General features: G+C 40.1%; 1 protein-coding gene across 6 annotated transcripts in view; it reads right to left on the bottom strand.

Annotated features, from left to right (window-relative positions):
- Positions 1 to 4,400: 4,400 nt before the first annotated feature.
- ARFIP1 (ADP ribosylation factor interacting protein 1) overlaps positions 4,401 to 22,613 on the bottom strand; it is a 78,839-nt gene continuing 60,626 nt past the window's right edge. For all 6 annotated transcript variants that reach the window (XM_036031910.1, XM_036031909.1, XM_036031908.1 and 3 more), the window contains one exon: positions 4,401 to 5,028. In XM_036031910.1, the coding sequence (XP_035887803.1) occupies positions 4,873 to 5,028 (156 nt within the window). In that variant the 3' untranslated portion in view covers positions 4,401 to 4,872. The remainder of the gene's footprint in view (positions 5,029 to 22,613) is intronic.

Raw genomic sequence — 22,613 nt, 5'->3', positions numbered from 1 at the left:
AATTTAACCAACATAATGATCCGTACAATAAACACTATAAGATACTGATGAAAGAAATTAAAGTACAGAGAAATAAATGGAGATATATCCCATATCCATAGACTGTGAAGATTTTTAAAAAATTTTTTTATTGGTTTACTGGAGTGACATTGGTTAATAAAATTATATAGGTTTTTGGTGTACAATTCTCTAATTTATCACCTGTATATTGTATTGTGTGCTCACCACCCAAGGTCAAGTCTCTTTCAGCCACCATTTATCCCCCTTTCACCCCCTTCTACCCACCCCACCCTCCCATCTGGTCATCACCATACTGCTGTCTGTGTCTATGAGTTTTTTTGGTTTTTGTTTAATCCCTTTACCTTTTTCACCCTTCACATTTCTTTTTCATAATACTCTTAAGTTAAAGGTCAGTGAATAATATTATTCTACTTGGAGGCTAATGGATTATTATTTTTACAATTTAGAAGACACTGAGTACACACTGTACTTAATTTTAGAAGAAACTTTTTAACATTTTGATTTAATTACGCAGTTGAAATGGCAAGATTTAAAGGGGAAATTCATATATTTACTTGCAAATACTCATCTGGTATTACATTTGGAATTGGGGGATGGCTAAGTAAGTTGGGGGCCTTTGCATATCTGTGAAAAAAGGTGTTAAACAGCAAACCTCTAAAGGAACCTTCTATTTTACACTCTATGGCAGCAATTTTCACCCCACGGCACACTTTTCACCTCACGGCACACTAATTACTAAAATTCTGCGGCACACCAAAACATGTATTTTTTGCTGATCTAACCAAAAAATAGGTGTAGTTTTGATTCATTCGCAATGACTGGACAGATATTGTTGTTGGCTGTTGTCTTTCTTTTTTTTTTTTTTAACTGGCTAATCTAAGGGAAAGAGGTCAGTGCCCCTAACTAGATAGTCAGCTATTGCATATTTTAAAAATTCTTGCAGAGCTCTAGTTGAAACTCAGTCCTCTATGGGATAAGCTCTAGTTGACACCAGTGTACTTTGAATATGGGGAAAATGGTTCTTGAATTCTGGGTTTCAGCTCAGTTACCCCTCAAGCCCAGGTCCTTCTTGAGCCCTAAGATCTGGAAGCTTTGGGACTGTTACATCAATTCGACAAGGAAGTCTCCAGATCGAGGTGGCTTTAATACTTTTGTCGTTCAGTAAGCTTGAAATGCTTCAAGATTAAGAAATCAAAGCTAAAAACAACCAATCACAAACAGGCGATTTAGGCTTTCCCAAATAAGGCAACCACTTCAGCTCCGGCCAAACGATTGCTTTGCTTCGCTTCTGCCTCTTTATGAAGTTCCTCCCCTAGCTCCTGTCCTGGAGGGCTCCCAGCCTTTTCTGGTTTGGCACTGCCTGATTCCGATCAGTTGTTGCTCAAATAAATTCTTACAATTTTTACTGTGCCTCAGTTTATTTTTAGCAGCATGACGACAAATTTCACAGACTTGCTCTTCAGTGCCTTTTTTTCTTGAATAATTTCTATCTTAACAGAAAAGTTGGGTATTTCTCTGCCCCACACCCCACAATTTCTCAAATCCTGATTGTTCAGCCTTTATCTTCCTGTTTTTCCCTTTCCACTTAAAACATTTATAAAATGTTGTTTTGCTGATTATGTGCATTATACTTTTATGCCCAAGTAAAAATATGCAAAACTGGAATGAATGTGTGTGTGTGTGTGTGTGTATGTATATTTTTCCCCCCCTTGGAGCTATGAATTGGCAAAATCTTTCTGAAAAGCCAATGGGCAAGACGTAATAAAGTCTTACAAGTATGTATTGACTTTGAGGGCTTTTACTTGTAAGCAACCAACCCAAGGGAGGGAGCAGGTAAGAGCACAAAGATGCATGCATGGATGTTCAAGGGTGTGCAAACTAGAGTTTGTAACATAAATGTTAACTAAAACATCTAACTTCAGGGGAGTTAGGTGGTTTCCTGCAGTATTTATAACTTGGCAAATGATTTATCTTCAACTTTTTAGAAATTAACTTGTTTTCTACAATGAGTATGAATTATTGATACTTACAAGTAAATATGTGGGGGACTCAAAAACAGGAATTTATATGAAATTGTGTATTTATTACACATTTAAACTTCAGTCACCTTCAAAGTACTCTCCATTTGATGCAATACACCTATCGCGGCATTTTTTCCACTGCTCAAAACAGTTTTTGAACCCTGGCTGGTGTAGCTCAGTGGATTGAGTCCCCAGTTTGATTCTCAATCAGGGCACATGTCTGGATTGCAGGCCAGGTCCCCAGCAGAGGTGTGCGTGAGATGCAACCACACATTGATGTTTCTTTCCTTTTTTCCTTGCCTTCCCCTCTCTCTAAAAATAAAATCTTAAAAAAACAGGTTTTGAACTTGTTGATTTTGATGTCTCTTAGTGCTTCTGCCATTTTTTGTTTCACCTCTTCCACACTGGCAAAATGTTTCCCCATGAGAAACAAACAAACAGATGCCCAGGTCAATGCTGGATGAATAGGGAGGGTGGGGCACAGGAGTCATGCCCATTTTGGTCAAAAAACGCTGAACACTCAGCATGGGGTGGGCAGGTGCGCTCATAAATCACCCATCATGAAATGGGCCAATGCACTGAAAGAATCTTCCAAACAAAATTCACTCAGGCTGAACGCAGCCTCTCACAGCAACGCCAGCTGGTACACTGATGCAGATGGGTTCCTAGAATACTCACTGAACGGGGGAAGCCTGTACTACAGGGAGCCTGCCCTCCAGAAGATAATTCCATATTTTGGGGGGTGTCTCCCAACATATACCGTTGGCTAATATGTTAATTTACTTATTTCTTTTGTACATGTACCCATGACTCAGAATCACTAATACTTTAGTTTGTTCTGAAAAATCATCAACCCATGAAATCACTTACTTAGCTACTACAATTGTTATTGAAATGTGGTTAAGACTAGACATGTTCTCCCAAAATAGATTCTAACTGATGAGGGGGAAAAAAAACCACCATACCAAGATAAAATAATTACAAGTGACAGAAATACCATTTTTTATCATTGTTTCTGAAGTTCAGAAATGACAAGTTATGTCCTCAGAATTTCCAAATAGTTGCTTTGTGTTTTAATTTATGAAGAGCCGGAGAAACAAGGTACTACAGCAAACACTTTTAATAAGAATACAAAATTCACACCAGAGGCACATTCTGGGGAATGTTAAGTGAACTATCACAAGTAGTAATTCTGCTGGAAGAATAAAATAAGGCTCTCTGAGAGTACAAATATACAGGAGGGAATGATTTAAAATAGGTTTATGATTTACAATCACATTACATTTGTAGTAAGCACTGAAAACAGGCATATTATTTAAAAAGCCAGCTAAAGGCATTTGAACATATATAACAAATCTTACAGTCCACAAAGTTCATGTCTAACAGTAATTTTAAGTACTTCATTTCAACACAAGAGAAATGAACGGGTGAAGAAATACCTCTCAAAATATTAATTTATGTCTATGACAAAAATCAGGAGAACGCCTATTCAAACAGGGTTACATTACTGCCTGAACCACACAGCGGACACGCAACCACGCAGCGCAGCACAGCACCAACAGTGCTCAGCAGCTAGGGCAGCGGGCCCTTCCAGCCCCCTCCTCGCCTCGCCCCGCCCCGCCGCGCTGCCCACGCTGCCTTCCCGTCACGAAGATGAACGAGACTCCCCCGTCTTCCCATCTCGTGAGAGGAATGAAAAAAACCAAACAGTATATTCAAAAGCTGATCTCCCCTTAAACCGTAGACGTGGTTCGGCAAACACAAAGAAACCCAACGCGAATACACAGCGCTCCTTCCCAGGGAAGGAGCAGACAGGTCAAACATTATCGGAAAGGGGCTTCCTTACGAATTATGTACATTGGTTGAATGAGAATTACTGCATAAGAGAAGGCACATATCTGTGATTTAAGGCTTAACCGGTATTGTTACATATGGAAGTCAGTGAAGTCTGTCTAGGGATTCACATCTGTCAAAATGAGTTTTACCCCAAAACTAGCTTTCTGAGCACAGATTTCTACTTTAGAAATCATCGAAAATTTCTATTTCCAAGGCTGCCTGTCCAAAAAATTCTCTTAAGCAGGTTTCATTATGAATCAAAAGACTGCTAACATAACCAACCTATGACTTTGGATGATGCATATTCATAAGCCCGAAAGCTTCACAGAAATGACAGTGTGATTCCTGCGTCTTAAAAAAAAGTCTAAACAAAATTACAAAGGTACAGATTAATTTTTAAAAAGGTATTTGCCAAAACTCCACAAGCCAATCAGTCAGTCATTAGAGCAGCTACCTAGGTGTGGACGATGCAGGAACCCCAAATAATTTTACTCTGCAAAATAGTTTCCTTTTTCTTTAAGATAATACATGAAAATGAATCTCTTAAAGATGTTTAATACATTCTTATATAAAATATCTGATGTTGATACAAATCATGTAAACCTCCCTTTGGAAAAGTTACAACTGGCCCTCACTCCCAGGGCCAAGAACCGTGAATTTTTATCTGGTCAGTGCAAATCTATATTAGGTGTTTTCAAACTACAGAAATAGCCGTCGACCCTTACAATACAAAAGGACTTCTGAAAAAGGAAAATTACTGTGTTCAGATTATAGAAACTATGTTTACATTAAAGCCACCCGCCTTCCCATCAGATTTAACAGTTCAATTGTTAAAGTAGGAAAAAGGGAAAAATTAAAGCTGTTTGTGCGAGAATCTCTACAACAGTTTTTGCCCCATTTCTCTTCTCCCAACTCTGCTTAATTAGGCTTGTTTAGAAATATACCAATGTGACTTTCTTTTTGTTTGTTTGTTTGTTTGTTTCCAGGAGTGATTTTACTGTTCTTCAAGCCAAGATGGGGCATCCACTCCAGGCGTTTTCAATTTGATGTGGAACTGTTTAAGGGTCTGTTCGAGCTGCTTCTGATTCCCAGCGAAGTAAGCGGCAATGGCATTGTGGAAAAGGACCAGCTGGTTGTGCAGCACTTTGACCTGTGAACGGGGCAGGACATGAGACCAAGCATTAGCACCGATGACAATGAAACAGAAGGTGAGCTATCACAGGTCTTAAATAGCGTCTCTCTCCTCAGGAAAAGCTGTTTTAATAACGCAAAGTAGTTCACACACAGCAACTGTACATGGTTTTGCAGGGTCACTGAACCTTCAATCTTTAATGACTTTTAATTTCCCTGAAGGGGGCAGGTCAGTTTAAGAAGCTAAACATGCGCAGGCACACCTTGTTTTACTGTGGTCAGCCCCACTGCACTTCCCAGATGTGGGGTTTTGTGCAGACTGAAAGCAACACCCCCACCTGCCTTACTGTGGTGGTGGTGTGCAACCGCACCTGCAGTACCTGAGGCGCGCCCGGAGTCTCTGAACTGTTGTCAAGCATTACTGAGAGCATTAATTAAAAATACCATTAAATGCCCTGCCAAACTAAGAATATTCAAAACCAAATATCAAAGAGGAAGCATTACGTAAGTAACTATATGATATAAGCCCTATACCAAGTATAGGCATCATTACGGCTAAACTTTACGTAAAACTGGACAACTCAGATATTTTTCAACACTGAGGTCTGCTGCAAAGAATCAAGTGAGTGGCACGAAGTGTTGCCAGAAAGCCAATTTATTTAAGGTTCACAAGACTCTCAGTTGTTTTCAAACACATATTACTTGTAATGATATCAGAAGTATGTTTTAACCAAGTAACACTACCTCTACACTTTCTTAAAGAAATCATCAAAGCATCACAAAAATTTCTAAATAAAGTTTTTTCCCCAGAGATCTTATTTATAACTGCAAAATGTTCAAAAGTAGAAAGTATAAAACACACTCTGATTTACCCATCCAATGAAATATTCATTAAAACTGAGCTTTAATAATTTTTAATGATGTACAAATGCCTGATGGATGATGCTAAGTGAAAAAATAGGACATAACATTTTATGTTATGACACCTGTATTTACTATCTTATACACACAAATATGCATAGTCTCTTTGGCCATTTCTTTATCCATCTACCTCTATAAAGAAAACAACACAACATACTTAGACTGGATAGTTTTGATTTGCCAAGTCTTTATTTTTAAAATTAAAACAGTATAAAAATAACATGTGATACAGTTTGTGTCAAGCACTGTTCTGGGATATGGGAATCCCAGCATAACGAAGGCACACGGCAGCAGAAAATGATAATTAACATGGTTCACGGGCAGCAGGAATGCACTGGCTTAACTTAAACAAGAAAAGCAGGAGCCCTGGCTGGCATAGCTCAGTGGATTGAGCTCAGGCTGAGAACCAAAGTGTTGCAGGTTCGATTCTCAGTCAAGGCACATGCCTGGGTTGCAGGCCATGACCCCTAGCAACCGCACATTGATGTTTCTCTCTCTCTCTCTCTCTCTCTCTCTCTCTCTCCCTCCATTCCCTCTCTAAAAATAAATAAATAAAATCTTAAAAAAAAAAAAAGAAAAAAAAGAAAAGCAGAAAGAACAGCGCAGGCACTGGTGGCGAGACCGGGGCTCCCCAGACGGGCAGGAGAGCGTTAGGACTGGAGCGCTCTGCCGGCCCTGCCCTCTGGCTCTGGGATGTGGAGGGTATTTCAAGGGACGGCGGGCCTCCACCTAGGGACACTTATTAAGGAAATGGGATAATCACAGGAAAAGCGGGTTCCTAGGTGGCAATTTAGAAGATGAGTGAAGTATTATTCTATTATAGTGGATGGTTACAATAATGGACCCAGGAAATCACCCCACTCAAAGTCCACACTCTTGGGGACTGTTCCTAAAAGCCCAGGACACCAGTCCGAGATGTGATACCTAACCTAAGTACAGTCTCAGCCTCTCCCAGGATGGAATCCTAAGCTGGTCAGTCCTGAATTTCCAGACCCACACTAGGGAGGTGATCTGCCTGGTGAGACCCCCTGCCTTTCCCTAAGGGTAAGTGCCCTCGCCCGAAATAGTCCACTCTTAACTTCTTAGTCCCAAACTCTTTCTGCCTACAAAAACCTCCTGTTCTGTACAACACACTGGGGTGCCCTTCTAGTTGCTAGATGGGACGCTGCCTGATTCAGGAACTGCTTAGTCAGGCCCATTAGATCTCTAAATACAATCAGTTAATTTTGTTTCTTTACAAAACAAAAGTGAGGTTGGCCATGCAATGTTAGAAAATGAGGACTGATAGGCAAGCGCTTGCCCTCCTGGGCCACTGCCTCCACCTCGTGAGGACACCCAGCCCCGCCTCCTTGGGGACGAAAGCTCTCGGAGAGTGAGCGCTGGCCAACCCGGCTGTGCCCAGCACCCGGAGGCACCCACCTACCTGACCCACACGGTTGTGGCAAATGGTCAGTCACTGTTGTTCTAGGCCACTGAGCTTTGGTGTTTCAATTATGAAGCAAAAGGTAAAGGGTACATCTATGAAAAAGGTTAAGAATGCAGTTTCCTAGCAACAAAGAAGGTTTTAGACAACATTGTGAGAAGGAGGAAAATCAAAAGGGAGAGGACAGGCCTGGAAAGGGAAAAGGCTGAGTTGGGTGATAAAGTAAATGAGGTAAAAAAACCATGTACCTGGAGAGGGTAGAAGCTGGGGTGGCTGTGATCCGTGAGAGAAATCAGGAGAGAAAGCAGCTGAGGACCGAGATTCAAATAAGAGAGGCGAGGCTGCTACAGGCCAGCCCCCAGGTCTAACTGCAGTGCCGGAGTAAATGCCACAGCATCTTTGAAAACTTTTACTTCCAACTTCCTTGGAAGACCTGCATGAGGCACAGTCTGCAACTGGTCACAGCCTCCCCACGTCTGGACTCAGTACTCACCTCGGTCACTAGGAAGATATCCCCCTTACTAGCACCCTTCCTTTACAGAAAGGACCAGAAAGAGCTGCGGAATCAGGAGGCATACATGTGCGCCAATCTTAGTTGTACCACTTTCTCGTGGTTTTGTGATGCCAGGCACAGTTACATCTCACCTCACTGGCCAAGGTGTGTATCTGCGTATCAGGGATGCGTTACTAACTGAGGGCGCGGTGCTGTTGCAGGGGCTACAGGAAATGAGATCCGGCCCAGCACCCTGTCTGACACAGAACGGCACTCATTCCATTTCAGGGGAATCTAAGTTTACCTAGCCGACACTCAAATCTTTAAATACTGACTTTCCTTAGTGAAATAAAGTTTCATGTATTTAGATCCACTAATTTGAAATTTGTAAGAAGACTGTAATATTGTGATTTATAGTAAGGAAAATAGACTAGATCTCCGTACTCATTCCTGGAATATAGCTCCTAAAATCCTTGTAATTTCTAAATGATAAGAGGATGGGAACATCTTTTGTTATACTTGGTCTCTTGCCCTATTTTTGAAACAACTCCAGAGCTATAAAGGTAAAAGTATTTTTGTTGCTCATAAAAAAGCCCTTTCAACCATACCCCACTTTAGGTTAATGAGATTTTTGGAAAGCCCCTGGATAACCACAGGATGGGGGTTGGTTGCCAAGGGAACTAAATTGTGATCAGGAGACAGGAATGTTCACCTCTACCACCCAAACCTCTGGGGAGGTGAGAGGCGCTACAGGCTGAACTAATTACCAATGGACAATGACTTAATCAATCACGCCTGTGGAACGAAGACACCATAAAATTCCCTGAAGTCCAGGGTTTGGAGAGCTTCTGGGCTGGTGACACAGCCGCATGCAGGGAGGGTGGTACGCCCCAAACGCCCGGGGGGCAGCAGCTCTCGTGCTCAGCACCCCCCCAGACCTGGCCCTATGCGCCTCTTCATCTGGCTGTTTATTTATCCTTTACTATCTGTAATAGGCTGGTAATCTACTAAGGAAACTGTTTTCCTGAGTTCTGTGAGCCACTCTGGCACATGACTGACTCTGAGGAGGGGACTGTGGGACCTTTGATTTACAGCCAGTTGGCCAGGAGAACAAGTGACAACCTGGTCTTTCTTTGGGTCTGAGGAGGGGATGGTGGTGGGGGTCTGTGGTGTCAGAGCTGAACTGGGCTGCAGGACACCCGGCAGGCGTCCAGAGAATCAGAGAGCAGATTGGTCAGCGTGGGAAAACACCCACACATCAACCATCTAGTGTCTGAAGTGTCTGAGAAGGGTTGTGTGGAAGAAGAAATACAGAGTTGTTTCCTTTTCAAAGACAGAACCTGTGCAAAGGTGAGGTTCACCTAGCACAGTAAAAAAGGGACAGACGTGGAAGAGGGGAAAGGTGGATCTTCCGGGCATACCCACGGAAATGCCGCACAGGTAACTGTATTTCTGAGGCTGAACGGAGCTCAGGACAGCAGTCTGGGCTGCACAGGCGCACACAGAGTCAGTGCACGTGCAAATGCTGTTGGAACGCGCATGGTCAGATACGTCCTCACGAGAGTGGACGGACGGAAAAGGGAGCAGGGGCTGAGTCACGGAAAGCGAACCTTGATCCTTACACCGCGCATCTCCAGAATTCAGCTTGAAATGGATCAAAGGCCTAAACGTCAAAGCTAGAAGCTATAGAGGTTCTAGAAAAACACCTACAAGAAAAATCTTAATGATCTTGGGTTTGGCAAAGATTACTAAATAGCACATACAAAACATAAACTGTAAAAAGAAAACATTAATAAATTGGATTTTATCAAAATTAAAACATTTTTCTCTTCAAAAGACACATAAAAATGAAAGGGGAAGCCATATACTAGGAGACAATATTTGCAAAATATGTATTGGACAAAGAACTTGATGCTATAATATATAAAGAATTCTTGCCCTGGCTGGTATGGCTCAGTGGATTGAGTGCTGGTTTGTGAACCAAAGGGTTGCTGGTTCAATTCCTAGTCAGGGCACATGCCTGGATTGTAGGCCAGGTCCCCAGTGCGGGGATGTGCAAGAGGCAACCACACACTGATGTTTCTCTTCCCCTCCTTTTCCCTCCCTTTCCCTCTCTCTAAAAATAAAACAAAATCTTAAAACAAAACAAAATTATTAAAAAAAAAAAGAATTCTTAAAATGGAATAAGACGATGAAAAAGAATAAAATGGGGAAAAGATCTGAGCAGGCATTTCACCAAAGAAAATATACGATGGCAAACAAGCACATGAAAACACGGATACTTGACATCATTAATTACTATCGAAATTCTAAGACCACAACAAAATGCCGCTGACACACCCACCAGAATGGTTACAATTAACGACTGACCATGCCTTATTTGTGAGGATGGGGACAAATGGATCTCTTACAAACTGATGGTGGGAATGTAAATGGCACAACTGTCTTGGAAAAGCTTGCCAGTTTCTTCCAAAGTTAAACATGAACCTATTATTCCCACATGTACGTGTACATGCAACCCAGGTAGGTATTCTACCCCCAGCTCCTGACCCGAGAGGAATGAATGAATGCGTATGTCCACACAAGCACCTGTACATAAATGTTCATAGGAGCTTTGGCTGTAATAGTCTACAACTGGAAACAATTCAACTGTCTATCAACAGGGGAATAAACAGCAGTATTTCCATACAATGTAATATTACACAGCAATAAAAAGAAATAAACTAGTGACGCCCACAACATGAATGAATTGCAAAATGTTATGCTCAGTGAAAAACCCCAGAAGACAAAGATAAACTGTTTAATTCCATTTATATAAAATTTAGAATGTGCATACTAGTGTGTAGTAACAGAAAGCAAATCAGTGGTTGCCTGGTAATGAGGACTTGAATTACAAAGAGGCTGGAAAAAACTTTCAGGGGTGATGAACACACCGCTAGTTTTGGTGGTGGTTTCACAGGTGTCTGTATATATCACAACTCGCCATACTGTGCACCTTAACTACATGCAGCTGGCTACTCAGGTCAATGATACTTCAATAAAGCTATGGGAAAAAAACAACGATGCTTAGAAAACTGGTTATCTACCACCTGGAGAGAAAACTGGATTCCTAATTCACAGAATATGAATGTAACTAACCAGCTCCAGGTGGATTTAGAATTGTGAAAAACAAAATATCTAAAACGTTTAGAACATATAACCAAAAATCCAACAACCTTGGGTTTGAAAAGATTTCTTAAGTAGGACACAAAGGCCACTAACAAATAAAAGATACCTTAAACTCCTTAAAAACAACCAGACAAACCAACAGAAGTGTGGGCGAAGGAATGAACTGGTATTTTATGCTGGAAGAAATACATGTGGTCAATAAATAGTGAGGGAAATAAAAGTGAAGAACACACAAAAGAATACCATTTTGCTCACTTTGCCTGGAGAGACTGTGGATCAAAGGGAACTTGTGTACACTGAGGTGGAATGAGACAGCGCATCCACATTGGGAAACAATGTGGCTTTGTTTTACAAAGCGGCACTCAGAGTGCCCTATGAGGCGCAGTCAGGAACAGTGCAAATGTCCTTTAACAGCAGAATGGATAAACACAATGTCAGGGGTGGGAGAGGTGAAGGGGTGGGTTAGGGAAGGACTAGGAAGATAGTGACATTATTGGGAATGTTCAAGTTCTTGGTTTGGGTGGTGGGGTCACAGGTTTTCATTATATTATTTGCTTTATAGCTGAAATCTGCATTATATATGTTATTTTCTATGTATGTCAAGTGTTATTTTTAAGAAGATAAAGAAAAAAGAAAAGTAATGAAGTTATGATTCATTTCAGATACAGTGCTAAAAATAAGACTATATATATGAGTTAACAGATATAAAAGTGAAGATAAATTAGAAAGTGTCAAATAATTTTTCGATTCTAATCCTTTCTGTAGGCATAAATCGATTGTCTACCGTCACGAAATTCACCTTTGCTCATAGTGTCTAAAGTAATGGACCGCAGAGAATTGCCAAAAACTCATATCTGTCCCTAAAACACAATGTTACAATCCTCATGAACTCATATGTGGTGCATTTTGAATTCTTGCAAACTATACTTAAAATTTCCTTCTCTAAAAATGACATTTTTTGGATCAGAAACAAAGCAAATTTATTACAAGTAAACCATTTATTAATTATGTCCACTGGTTAGATCATCTTTTTCTTTGTCTCTTGTTAGAGGCTCCTGTTAGCTGCAGAAGAAAGCTCACACAGCTGAGGCAGAATAAAAGATCCAGGAAAATGGGGTTCATTCCCATTTCTACACCAAGTTCACTACATGAACTCTCTTTTCACTTGCATAATGAAAAAACTGAATTAAGATAATTTTTATGGTTCCTTTCTACTAAAATTTTCTGAGAAAAATAATTGCTTCCTAAATAGAGGCACACATGTATATCTGGAAACTCAAAGAAAAACATTATTCCTACTTATTTTTAAGGATAGAAAGTAGCTCCTCTTTCAGAGATTAAATTCAATTCAAAGTTTATGTCCCACCATTAATTCATCACTCTTCCCCATTCAGAGGTATTTTTAAAAAGACTTTCACACTAATAGCCTACCTGCGTCACGAAGCAATTCTCTAGCTTGCTCTATTACTACTTGGCCTTTCTTGTTTCCCTATTTGGACGGTCCTCGGCTCTTCTACAGAATTATAAGGAGCTTTTGTACAGTCAGTGTGAACTTCGAATTTTCAGAAATAGCTTCTAGTCAATTACTTTATTACTCTTTGGGTCACACAAATTTTTTAATTGAATTTTCATCCTGAAAACGTTTTAGAATCAGAGGAGACAATAAAAGGATTTGACTGAGGCACCCGATCTCCAGAGAGCTGTTACAACAGCCTAGCAAATCAGAGCCAGAGAGGAAATGGGAAGAGCAGCAGACAACCGTCAGCTAAGCCTACAGATGTCAACACAGGTCTGGGTCCCCTCTCCCTGGGGTGGCTGACAAACCCAACACGCAGACACACCTCTTCTCGTGGCTGAGGAAGACGGGGTAGCGCATTAACAAAACCTCAAACAGGGTGCATTACCTGTGTTCAAAACAGTCCCCCACCCCCAATGAAACTTAATCCACGGGAAACCAAGGAAAGAGGGTGCTTTTAGGACTGACTTCTAGTTTTCACAACAAAATGATACAATACCCATTTTCACAAAAACATTCCCCCAGTAACTGTGAGAAGGTTGATGTGTAAAGCTTTTAAAAGTATACACAGCACTTCAGGGCAGTTCCCATGAGCAGAGGGAGCCTTGGAGGATTCACAGGTTTTTAGTTTTAATTATGGAAATAAAGATAAAATTTCACTGTCACTTTAATCTCAGAAGCTCTTTTACACCAAAACAGACACCTTACCTCACTTTCCTAACAGCGCTAACTATGTAAGTGTTGTCCCAGCCCAAGTTTCAGTTTTGGTGTGTGTCTTCAAAATCAGACACGAGTCTAAACAAGAGTGATATTGACTCTTTTATCCAATCAAACCACCACTCAATAAAAAATAAAGGGAAATTAAAATAAATGAATAAACCAATTTTCAATGTGACTATACTTTCTAAATGAAATTAGTTAAAAACATAAAAAAATAAAAATTTTTGCTTTTCTGGCTATTTTTGATTAACCAATTTACAGTATAGTATGTATCCATACAATGTTTTCAGTGCAGTTCAGACTGACATGCTACATGGAATCCTCATAATGTTTTGGTTATTAAACAAACAAATCATTCCTAATGAAAGGAAAGAAGTAATATTAGAGAAGTAGTTACAATTTTAAAGTTAACTAAATTTTGCAATCCTGGTAATTGCTGTGCTGTTGTCGCTGTATAGAAGCAGTTTCAACAAGACTTAAAAGCATTACTTTAAGTTACTTGGTGTGTTTATCAGGTGTACTTTGCTAGGCTGTTTGGTCTGGTAAAGGTCAGTCTGGGAAAGATCCTGGCTTCTCAAACAGAACCGGCCGAAGGCGAGAGGAAGAAAGTGAGATGGGGGAAAGGTCAAACCTACTTTTAGGAGATGGGGCAAAAAGCCAAAATGTTTGAGGAAATATTTTATGGTCATTACAGCTTTTAAATTTGCTTGAACAGATCACGAAAAATGATGAGCTTCCAGAATCAAAGCAGCAATAGCCAAGGGCTTTGGGTAGACTGTTGTTTGCTATGCTGGGTGGCACCAACTTTGTGAGGCACTTTCTGTGTGACAGATAATAAGTCACCTTCACATCTACTCTGTACAGGCTTTTATTCTTACTGCTTCTCAGCCTTTTGGCTAAGATCAAGTGTATTCTCTCCATGTTACAGTTAAAAAAGTAGACTCATAAAGCTGAGTAACTTGCCTCACTGTGTTAGAAAGCTAGGGAGCAGAGGGGCTGGGATTTGGGGAACTCGGGGAATGTCTTATTCCAAGACTGGCCCGTGTTCTTTCATTCACCTATGCTAACCTGCCTCTACTCGTAAGGCAATAGCATTGGGGAAAGCTTTTAAACAAAGTTTAAAACAAACAAAAGGAGATATCCCAGAGCTCTTAAAAGAAGGGTAGAAACGTAAAAAAGATATACTTTAACCTTCTTCCTAATTTTGTCTCTGGCCCTGAAGTTGCATTTAGAAACATCCTCAGGACAAGGATCTAACACAAGAGCTGGAGAAGATGAAAGAAACAGAAGTTAGTTCTTTCTAAAATCAGGAAGATTAATGCAGTCTTAAATGTTTCACAATTACAGAGCAAGAAAAAGTCTTCAATGACCTATTTTGTGATGTATGTCCTAAGTTAGAAGAGATTTATAAAGTGGTTACAAGGATAAACAAAATACAACAGAAAAACAGAGATTTAAAATAGGAGCAATAGAAGACAGAGGTAACAATTCCAGGCAGAAGCAGGATGACGACAAATTTGACAAATTTTCAAAACCTAACATCAGAAACAATTATGGTAATTTAGAAATACACTAAATCACTGTGAACTCAATTACAAAGAGCTTTCGTAAAGATCTGCCAGACAATGAGCAACCCAGATCAGACATAAGCAAAACCACTGCAGCAACATCTGGTGAATGACCTAAAATATAGCATACAATGCTTTAATTGTTAAAGGGCACAACAAACTTCAACACTGACGACTAAGGCAGCGACAAGCTGGGGTTTAAAGCAGAATCTGGGTAAGAGGGATTTAAGAGCAGGACTGATAGGGGATGCCAAGTGGATCACACCGAAAACTGCTCTCCTGTCTACACAGCACGTATCAACAGAAGATAAATGCCATTTACAAAGCTACTGCCTGAACAACCTGAAGAGAAGCATTACTTTGTAGGCAGCAAAATCATAAAAATGACTTCTCCCCCAAATCCGATTTATATTACATGTCTCCTTATCAGAGATACTGAAGTAATTGAGAAAAAGAGGCAATTTCCAGTTAAAACTTATTAGTTATAATATATTTATAGTTGATAAGTTCTGCCAATTAATTACTGGTTCTCCCCCAAATTTGATAAAGTAGGGGTGTATATTACATGTACAACAATATTGGGGTAGTAGCCGTGAGAAAAAGCTAGAACACAGTCATTCTTTAGTAAGATGTCTCCAACCACTAATATGTAAAGTATTAAACTCCTCTCTTTACCCCTGACTATTTAAAAATGTATAATTATGTGCTTTCTCTGGCCATCATCGATCTTTTGGAGAGCTTTCTCCACACACGCCCCACTCAGAGATCGGCGCCTGCGAATCCATTTACTGTGAGGAGGGGACGCCCCGCAGACGCGCCGGTCGGTGGAGCTCACCCCGGGGAAGACGCGGACTAGCAGGCATCCCCCGCACAGTACAGTGTGTGCTGTAAGTGGAGGAGGCCCTGGGCACCGGAGTGATACACAGGGGAAGAAAGAAACTTCCAAGATGCCAGAGGAAATATTAAGAAGGATAAATCATTAATGTTAGCATGGGAGCTCCTAGTTCAAAATTAACTGGAGTCAGAAGAGAAGGGGAGAAACTGGGTGTTCCCCGTCACCAGTCAGGTGGCCCTGTCTTCACCGGCTTTTAGACACTGGCCAACAGGGGCATATGGTTGAACCAGTGGTCCATTCGCACTCATCCTTCCATTCACAGGTAGTTTTCTTTCATAACTACGGTTTTCTGTATTATAGCTTGGAAAACTAATTCTTATTTTAAGACCAAGAACCCTATCTCATACAACCTACAACATTCTGATCCTATGCACCTAACAACTGTTTATAAACTTAATGGGAAAGCTTTGTTAAAATTTATGATAAAGCCATTATTGCTCTTGAAGAAATCCATAAACAGTAATACTATACTCTGGTTTAGGATGAGAACAGAAAATTTAACCAAGTTTACGGGATCATTTAAACATATGATCCAGTTTCTTCAAGAATTTTTTTTTCTGGCCTTTACCCACCAATGCTCACGTTACTCAGTCTTGCATGATCCTGCTTAAGTCAACTGCCCCTTGGCCCAGCAGCTACTTCCAGCTGCACTCATGTGTCTCTTCATCAAATTCTGTTCTTCTTTTTCATGCTTAACTCGGCATTTCGTACATTTTACATGTCGTACATACAACACATTTTACTAAATGTTCTCCATTAGACTGTAAGCTGCTTGTCAGCAGGGAGTTTGTCACAGAACTTTTATACAATCTTTTTTAGGATTAGGCATTATAATATAAACCCTAAACAAGCACCTTAAAAAACCTGTTGAATATTAGAAAAGCATCTTTTGAAAACTTAAAGACAGAAATAATGACAGAAAATCAGAATGTTATAAGGTTTAAGAGCAATAAAGGATAAACTTTGTTATCAAATGACTTTTTTAATCTCAAAAAGCAATGTGTAGATGAGTCATGGAGGGAATATATAAACACATATATTCAACATTAGAGTGCTGAGTCATTACTGAGACAACTTTAAGGAAAGGTTAAAAAGAACAACGAAAAGTCAAATTCTTAAACACTGCCAGTGTCTTCTGAGATCTTACTCAGAAACACTAATTAAAGGTTCTACTTTTAAGTAAATTGAAGAGACTGTAACTACTAAGAACTGAAAAAAGCACTGTCATGCCACTGTCGCTAAAACCAGTGCAGATTATCAGCGATCCGTTCATGTTTCGCAGTGATCACTTAAAAACTCCGCCCTACTGCAAAGCCTGGCAAACTGACTTGGGTGGTACCCAAGGTTGGCAAAATCAGTGAAACCTGGACCCGAAGAGGACACAGACATCAACTATTTTGTAGAACAGATACATCACAGCAGTGCCGGTTAAGAAGTAAATTTTTACCAGTGAATCCTATTCACACAAAGTGATGGAACAACCCCCTCCCCTCTTAACAGATACAATGAAACGATGAAACCCAAACCCTTCCCTCCAAAGGAGTTAATCACTTCTGACCAAAAAGAATCAGAAAACAGAAGTACCTTATAACTAAAAGGGAACCAAGTTAAACCTGTAAAAACAGCAATTCATGATTGTAAAACTCTCTCTCCCTCATATATGGCTGAGACTGCAATTACGGAAATGACTCTGGATAACTGTGGCTTGGTGGTGCTCATTTCAAAGCCAACCCACAGCTCACAATTTCCCGCTGCACGGTTTAGAAACAGATAGTTAATTTCTGCTTGTTAACTACACAGAGAAAGGAGGCAATGCGAACCATGAGCAAATTTTCCTCCTCTATGTGAGTTTAGAAAAATTTTCAAGCTCTGCACACCAAACTACTAACAGCAGCAAACATGGTACCATACATGAAAATATTTTGACATAAATTAAAAGTACTATATCACGCCATTTAGAATCTGTTACTTAAGAACAGAGGAAACTTTTTCTGGCCTATTTTGCGCACTTTTTTGCCCAAATTTTTGAGGGGAAAATAAGGATACACATTATTCATGGGTAAAATGATTACATACCATGGGTATAATATGGACATAGTAATCCCATGTATAATGAGCACAAAAATGTGGGAGTGCATTATACACAGCAATATGTGGTAACTGTTTTTCTGTCCTCTCTAACACATAATCGATCAGCTCATTTTAAAGCTAAGAGGAAAATTATAGACTACATAAACAAATATTAGACTATGTTTGAAAATAGAAATATAAATTCTCATTTTGAAAAAAGATAGGGCACACTATATAAAAAACAAAAATTTTCCAGCTGTTCTTATCTTCCTTTCTTTTTAGAGTCAAATCTTATTCTTTGAATAGGTTAGAATCAAAATTTAAAGGATATAAAAAGTATATAATGCGAAGTCTCATTTTTCACTCCTGTCTCCAACTACTCTCTTCCCCTTATAGGTAACCAATTTTAATTAGTCAATTATTTTGGTTTTCCTTTATGCCAGCACAAGAATACATAATTACACATCCTTATTTTCTCCCTTTCTTATACAAATGGTACTGTACCATGTACACTGCTCTGCACCTTGCTCTTGGTATCTAATATTATGTTCTGAGGACCTTTTTCTCAATAACATTAGTTTTTTAAAACAGCTGCAAAGTATCCCATTCTATAATGAAGCACAGTTTATTCAACTAGTTCTTTCCTGGTGAACTGCTGGGTTGTTTCTCATCTTTTGATAGTACCAGATGCTGCAACGAATACCCATGTACATATGTCATTTTCTTCCTTACGTAGGCCCTAACTGACCATGGCAGCTTCATCACAGCTGTTCTCCCCAGTCCTCAGGCTGTGGCCTCACCGACCATCAGCAGGCTTTTGCATACTCCAGCAATTTTCAACTGGTGCACCACAAGAATTTTTAAAGCACACAATACCTGACTATTTAGTCAGAGGCATGGATCTCTTTTCCCTTAGATGTCAAATTAAAAAAATGACAACAGCCTACACAACAACAGCTGTCCAATGTGAATGAATCAAAAATTACACCTATCTTTTTTGGTCAGGTCGGCAAAAAATGTATTCCTGGTGTACCGCAGAACTCTAGCAACTAGTGTATGTGTGCTATGGGATGGAAAAGATTGAAAATCACAGGCATACCCTATTCCTTCTATTTAAAATCTCCTTGTACACACCTTTAGTTAACTCCTTCCCATTCCTTTGGGTCTAAGCCGCAATTTCTTCCTATAGCTGGCCTTCCACAATCCCCCCAGCCAACTGCCCCGTCCTCACAGGACGCTTTATCTTCCCTTCACAACACATCAGACTTGCATTTTGTAATTATTTGGCTAATGCCTATTTCTCTTACTTGAGTATAAGCTCTTTGATGGCCAGACCATTATCTTTCTGCTACCCAAATCAGTGACTGGTACATAAAAAGCAACCCACGAATATTTGCTGAATAAAGAAATAAAATATCAAAGGTGCCAATTATACATCAGTCTGTTCTCAGTATTTTACGTGGTATTCATTTTACCTTTAAAGTACCTGTTGACACCTTTAGTCCACTCCATTTCCACCACCCTTATCCGAACTCTCCTCCTCTCGTCTAAACCACTATATTCATTCTTGGGTTCTACTACCATCTACGCTCCATATTGCAGTCCTATCAGCTGCCAAGAATTCGTTCAATGGCTCTCCACGGGGATTCAAACGGGCTTTTCCGGAACGTGGTCAGCAAGGCCTGCACAGTCCGGCCCCTGCTCACTTCCCAGTCTCCTCTCCGTGCTCTAGTCACACTCATTCACTCCGTGAGCATGCCGCCCTGCCGCTCAGCCCGCCTCAGCCAGAGGGCTGTGGCACATGCTGCTCTTTCCACCCGGAATACTCTCTGTTCCCCCCTTTACCTGGTTGATACTCAACACTCCTTTCTCCTGGAAGCCTGCCCTGAGCGCTCTTAACCGGTGATGGGCCTCTACTTGAAAGCACTGGTCACAACCAAAATTACACACGTTTGGGGGTATGATTTGATCAATGTCCTATTTTTTGCTAGCCTATAAGCTCTTCGAGAGTAGAATTTGTTTCTTACTTTGCTCACTGGGTATCACCAATATCCAGACCACTTCTTTGGTGTGGCCAGAACTAAAGTTTTGCCACCCCAAAATACATCTTTTGGGATATTGTTTTCAGGCTGGTTACTAAGAAACAAAAGACTCAGAAAGAAACGTTGACCCTCCCCTCACCTGACTAAAGAAATTCAGACGGAAAACCCTGCTTTACCTTAAAGGGGAGCATGACCTTAACATCGTAACACAAACTAAATGTGGCCGAGGGAGGGCCCTGCAGAGCTTGCTTGTTGGAATTCCCTCCGTGTCTCACTGTTTCCGAGTGGCCCAGGTAAAACTTCGTTCACCACACGTTTGCTCCTTCTCATCTACCTGTAAACTACCTGCTTTGCCACTGAAATCCCAGACCCCTGGCCCCCATCTCCTTTGTCCAAAACGGCCTATAAACCTCTACCGCGCAATGCCCTTGGGCCTCATATTCTTACCACACCCTGCACATGCATCCATAATAAATTTTGGACATTTTCTCCTGTCACTCTGTATCACGTTAATTTAATTAGACCAGCCAGAAGAACCCAGAAGCCAGGAGGAAATTATTTTCCCCCCAACACTGGCACACGGTATATACCTGAAAAAAAGGTTTGTTAAATGAATGGGAAAAAGAACAATAAAAACATAAAATTACATTGATTACATGATGAAATACCCTGAGGAATTAAGTCTGGAAGTGAAGTTACATGGGTAAGGCAATGTTTCACAGGACCCAAATGTAGGTAATTATATCTGGAACAGTGTTGAGGTTGCTTATTATACTTACATATGTCAATCCATAAATGTTTATTACTATTACTATTATTATTTATTTATACCCTAAAATGCCTTGTTAAATCTTTGACACATTCAGAGTTTTCTTTTTTTTTTTTCTAATACACTAATAACCCTGGAAAGAGATTTACTACCTCCGAGTTAAAGTATAGAAACCGGAAACATTAATCTTGGATTACTGTTTTCATATTCTACGTGATTCCAAGCCATATAAAAGTTGTTTAAAAAAATAAACATGGGTTGCTCACAATAATCTGCACATTTTTCTCTAACTTTTTGTTTCTTCTTTCTATGCAGACAGTACACCCTGCAGACAACAGAAGCCCTTCTGAGAGCATGCCTGGCCCTCACTAAAGAAAGCAGAGGGTGAGGTGACCAGGACTCGCCCTCGCATCCCATGCCAGCCGACTCTCACTCACTTCCATCTCTCTCGCTTGCCTTCAGTGCACCTCTAATTCTGGAGGAAATGCAAACACGCATTTGCTAAACGACTACTACACATTTAACACCGCTGCTAGGCATCATGAGCTCCGCAAAAGAAGGCCTGGCACCTAGTCTCACCAAGTCTACGAAACAGAAACGTCTATTTTTTCCTCTTTACTGAAGAAGCCTGTGTTGTGTTTTGTAATTTGAAAGGAACAATTAAAGATAAATAAACTGACTTAATCCACAAGACAGCTCAAGTTACATTATTTAAGGTCTAGAAAGAGAGAAATACTGATGAAAGGACAAACATTAGAAGACCCTAATTAACTCTGTCCTTAATGCTATGCAACTCAATGCTGTTTAATAAACAGGAGGGTATAGGAGATTAATAAGGGTTGTTCAGGTTAAAGACAAGCACAGTGTAACACGAGGATGGGTGACTAGAGAGCACAGACTGTAAACAGTAGAAGAATTCAGTGTTTTCCATTAAGAATAAAACTATTTCTAAAAATAGTCAGAACTCTGTAACAAACGCAGGTACGTGCACCTATCACTCAGCATTAACGCATGCACACACACAGGGCTGTCTGCATTTTACATACCTATTCCCTTGGTTTTGCCAGGAAAGGAAAGTTAGGTTAACTGCATATAAACACCTCGCTTTTCTAAAATATAGCTAAGAATCTACTTTTCAATCCCTCGCAAAAATGTTTAAAAAGTTTTAAGGACAAAATAAACAAAAACGTTCTCACAATGTTTGGCCACTAAAATTTATTATAAAAGCCATAGGATGGGCCCTAGTCTTTCGCTCAATGACTGTTTGCTTCTCCTGTGTGGACCTCCTCAGTCGTTTGCTTCTCCGGCATCTCGTTTTCCAAGAGAGGTGCTGCTGTGGGAAGCCACCCCAACGGCCACGGTCTGAGAGCCAGGAGAGAGCCCCGACGCCTCCGCCAGAAAGCTGCAAAAACAGCTTTTAAAAATAGCAGTAACCTTTACGACACCATCAAATTACAAAACAGCACACTCACTGATCTTCCAGATTATCTTTGTTTAAAAAAATTCAATATACAATATTTAAGAGACAGAAAGAATATATGGACTTTTGTTAAAATTCAAGTGCTAAGCAGATCACTAGGCGACTGACTAAGGTACAAATGTGGCTGTAGTTTAACAAAAGAACAAACCCCCCCAGACTTCTGGAATTTCCAACTGCCACGAAAGCAGACACGGAAGACAGACAGTCCTTTGGCTTGCTCTGTCCTGCCTTCAGAGCCATAAACAATTTTTTAAAAGGGTAAAAAAAAGTTGCTCAACAAAAACAAGAAAAAAACAAGAGTTTTCTTACGGATCCATCTTCATCCAAACTATAGTTATTTACTGCTTAAAATAACAGAGACCAACATTACCTCTTTACAGTTTTGAAGAATAAAAAAGATAAAACGATTTGAGTTTCTTTATAGATTCTATTTTAGACATACCTGATTACTGAGTTCAAATTGAAACTTAGCTTGGTAACAACCGTAGAAAGTTAAAAACAAAGAATATCTCTAGGCTACCTAAGAACATAAAATCCTT

Source organism: Phyllostomus discolor, chromosome 8 (genome assembly GCF_004126475.2).
Source record: "Phyllostomus discolor isolate MPI-MPIP mPhyDis1 chromosome 8, mPhyDis1.pri.v3, whole genome shotgun sequence".
NCBI lineage: Eukaryota > Metazoa > Chordata > Mammalia > Chiroptera > Phyllostomidae > Phyllostomus > Phyllostomus discolor.
This window is presented reverse-complemented; position numbering and strand designations above follow the sequence as displayed.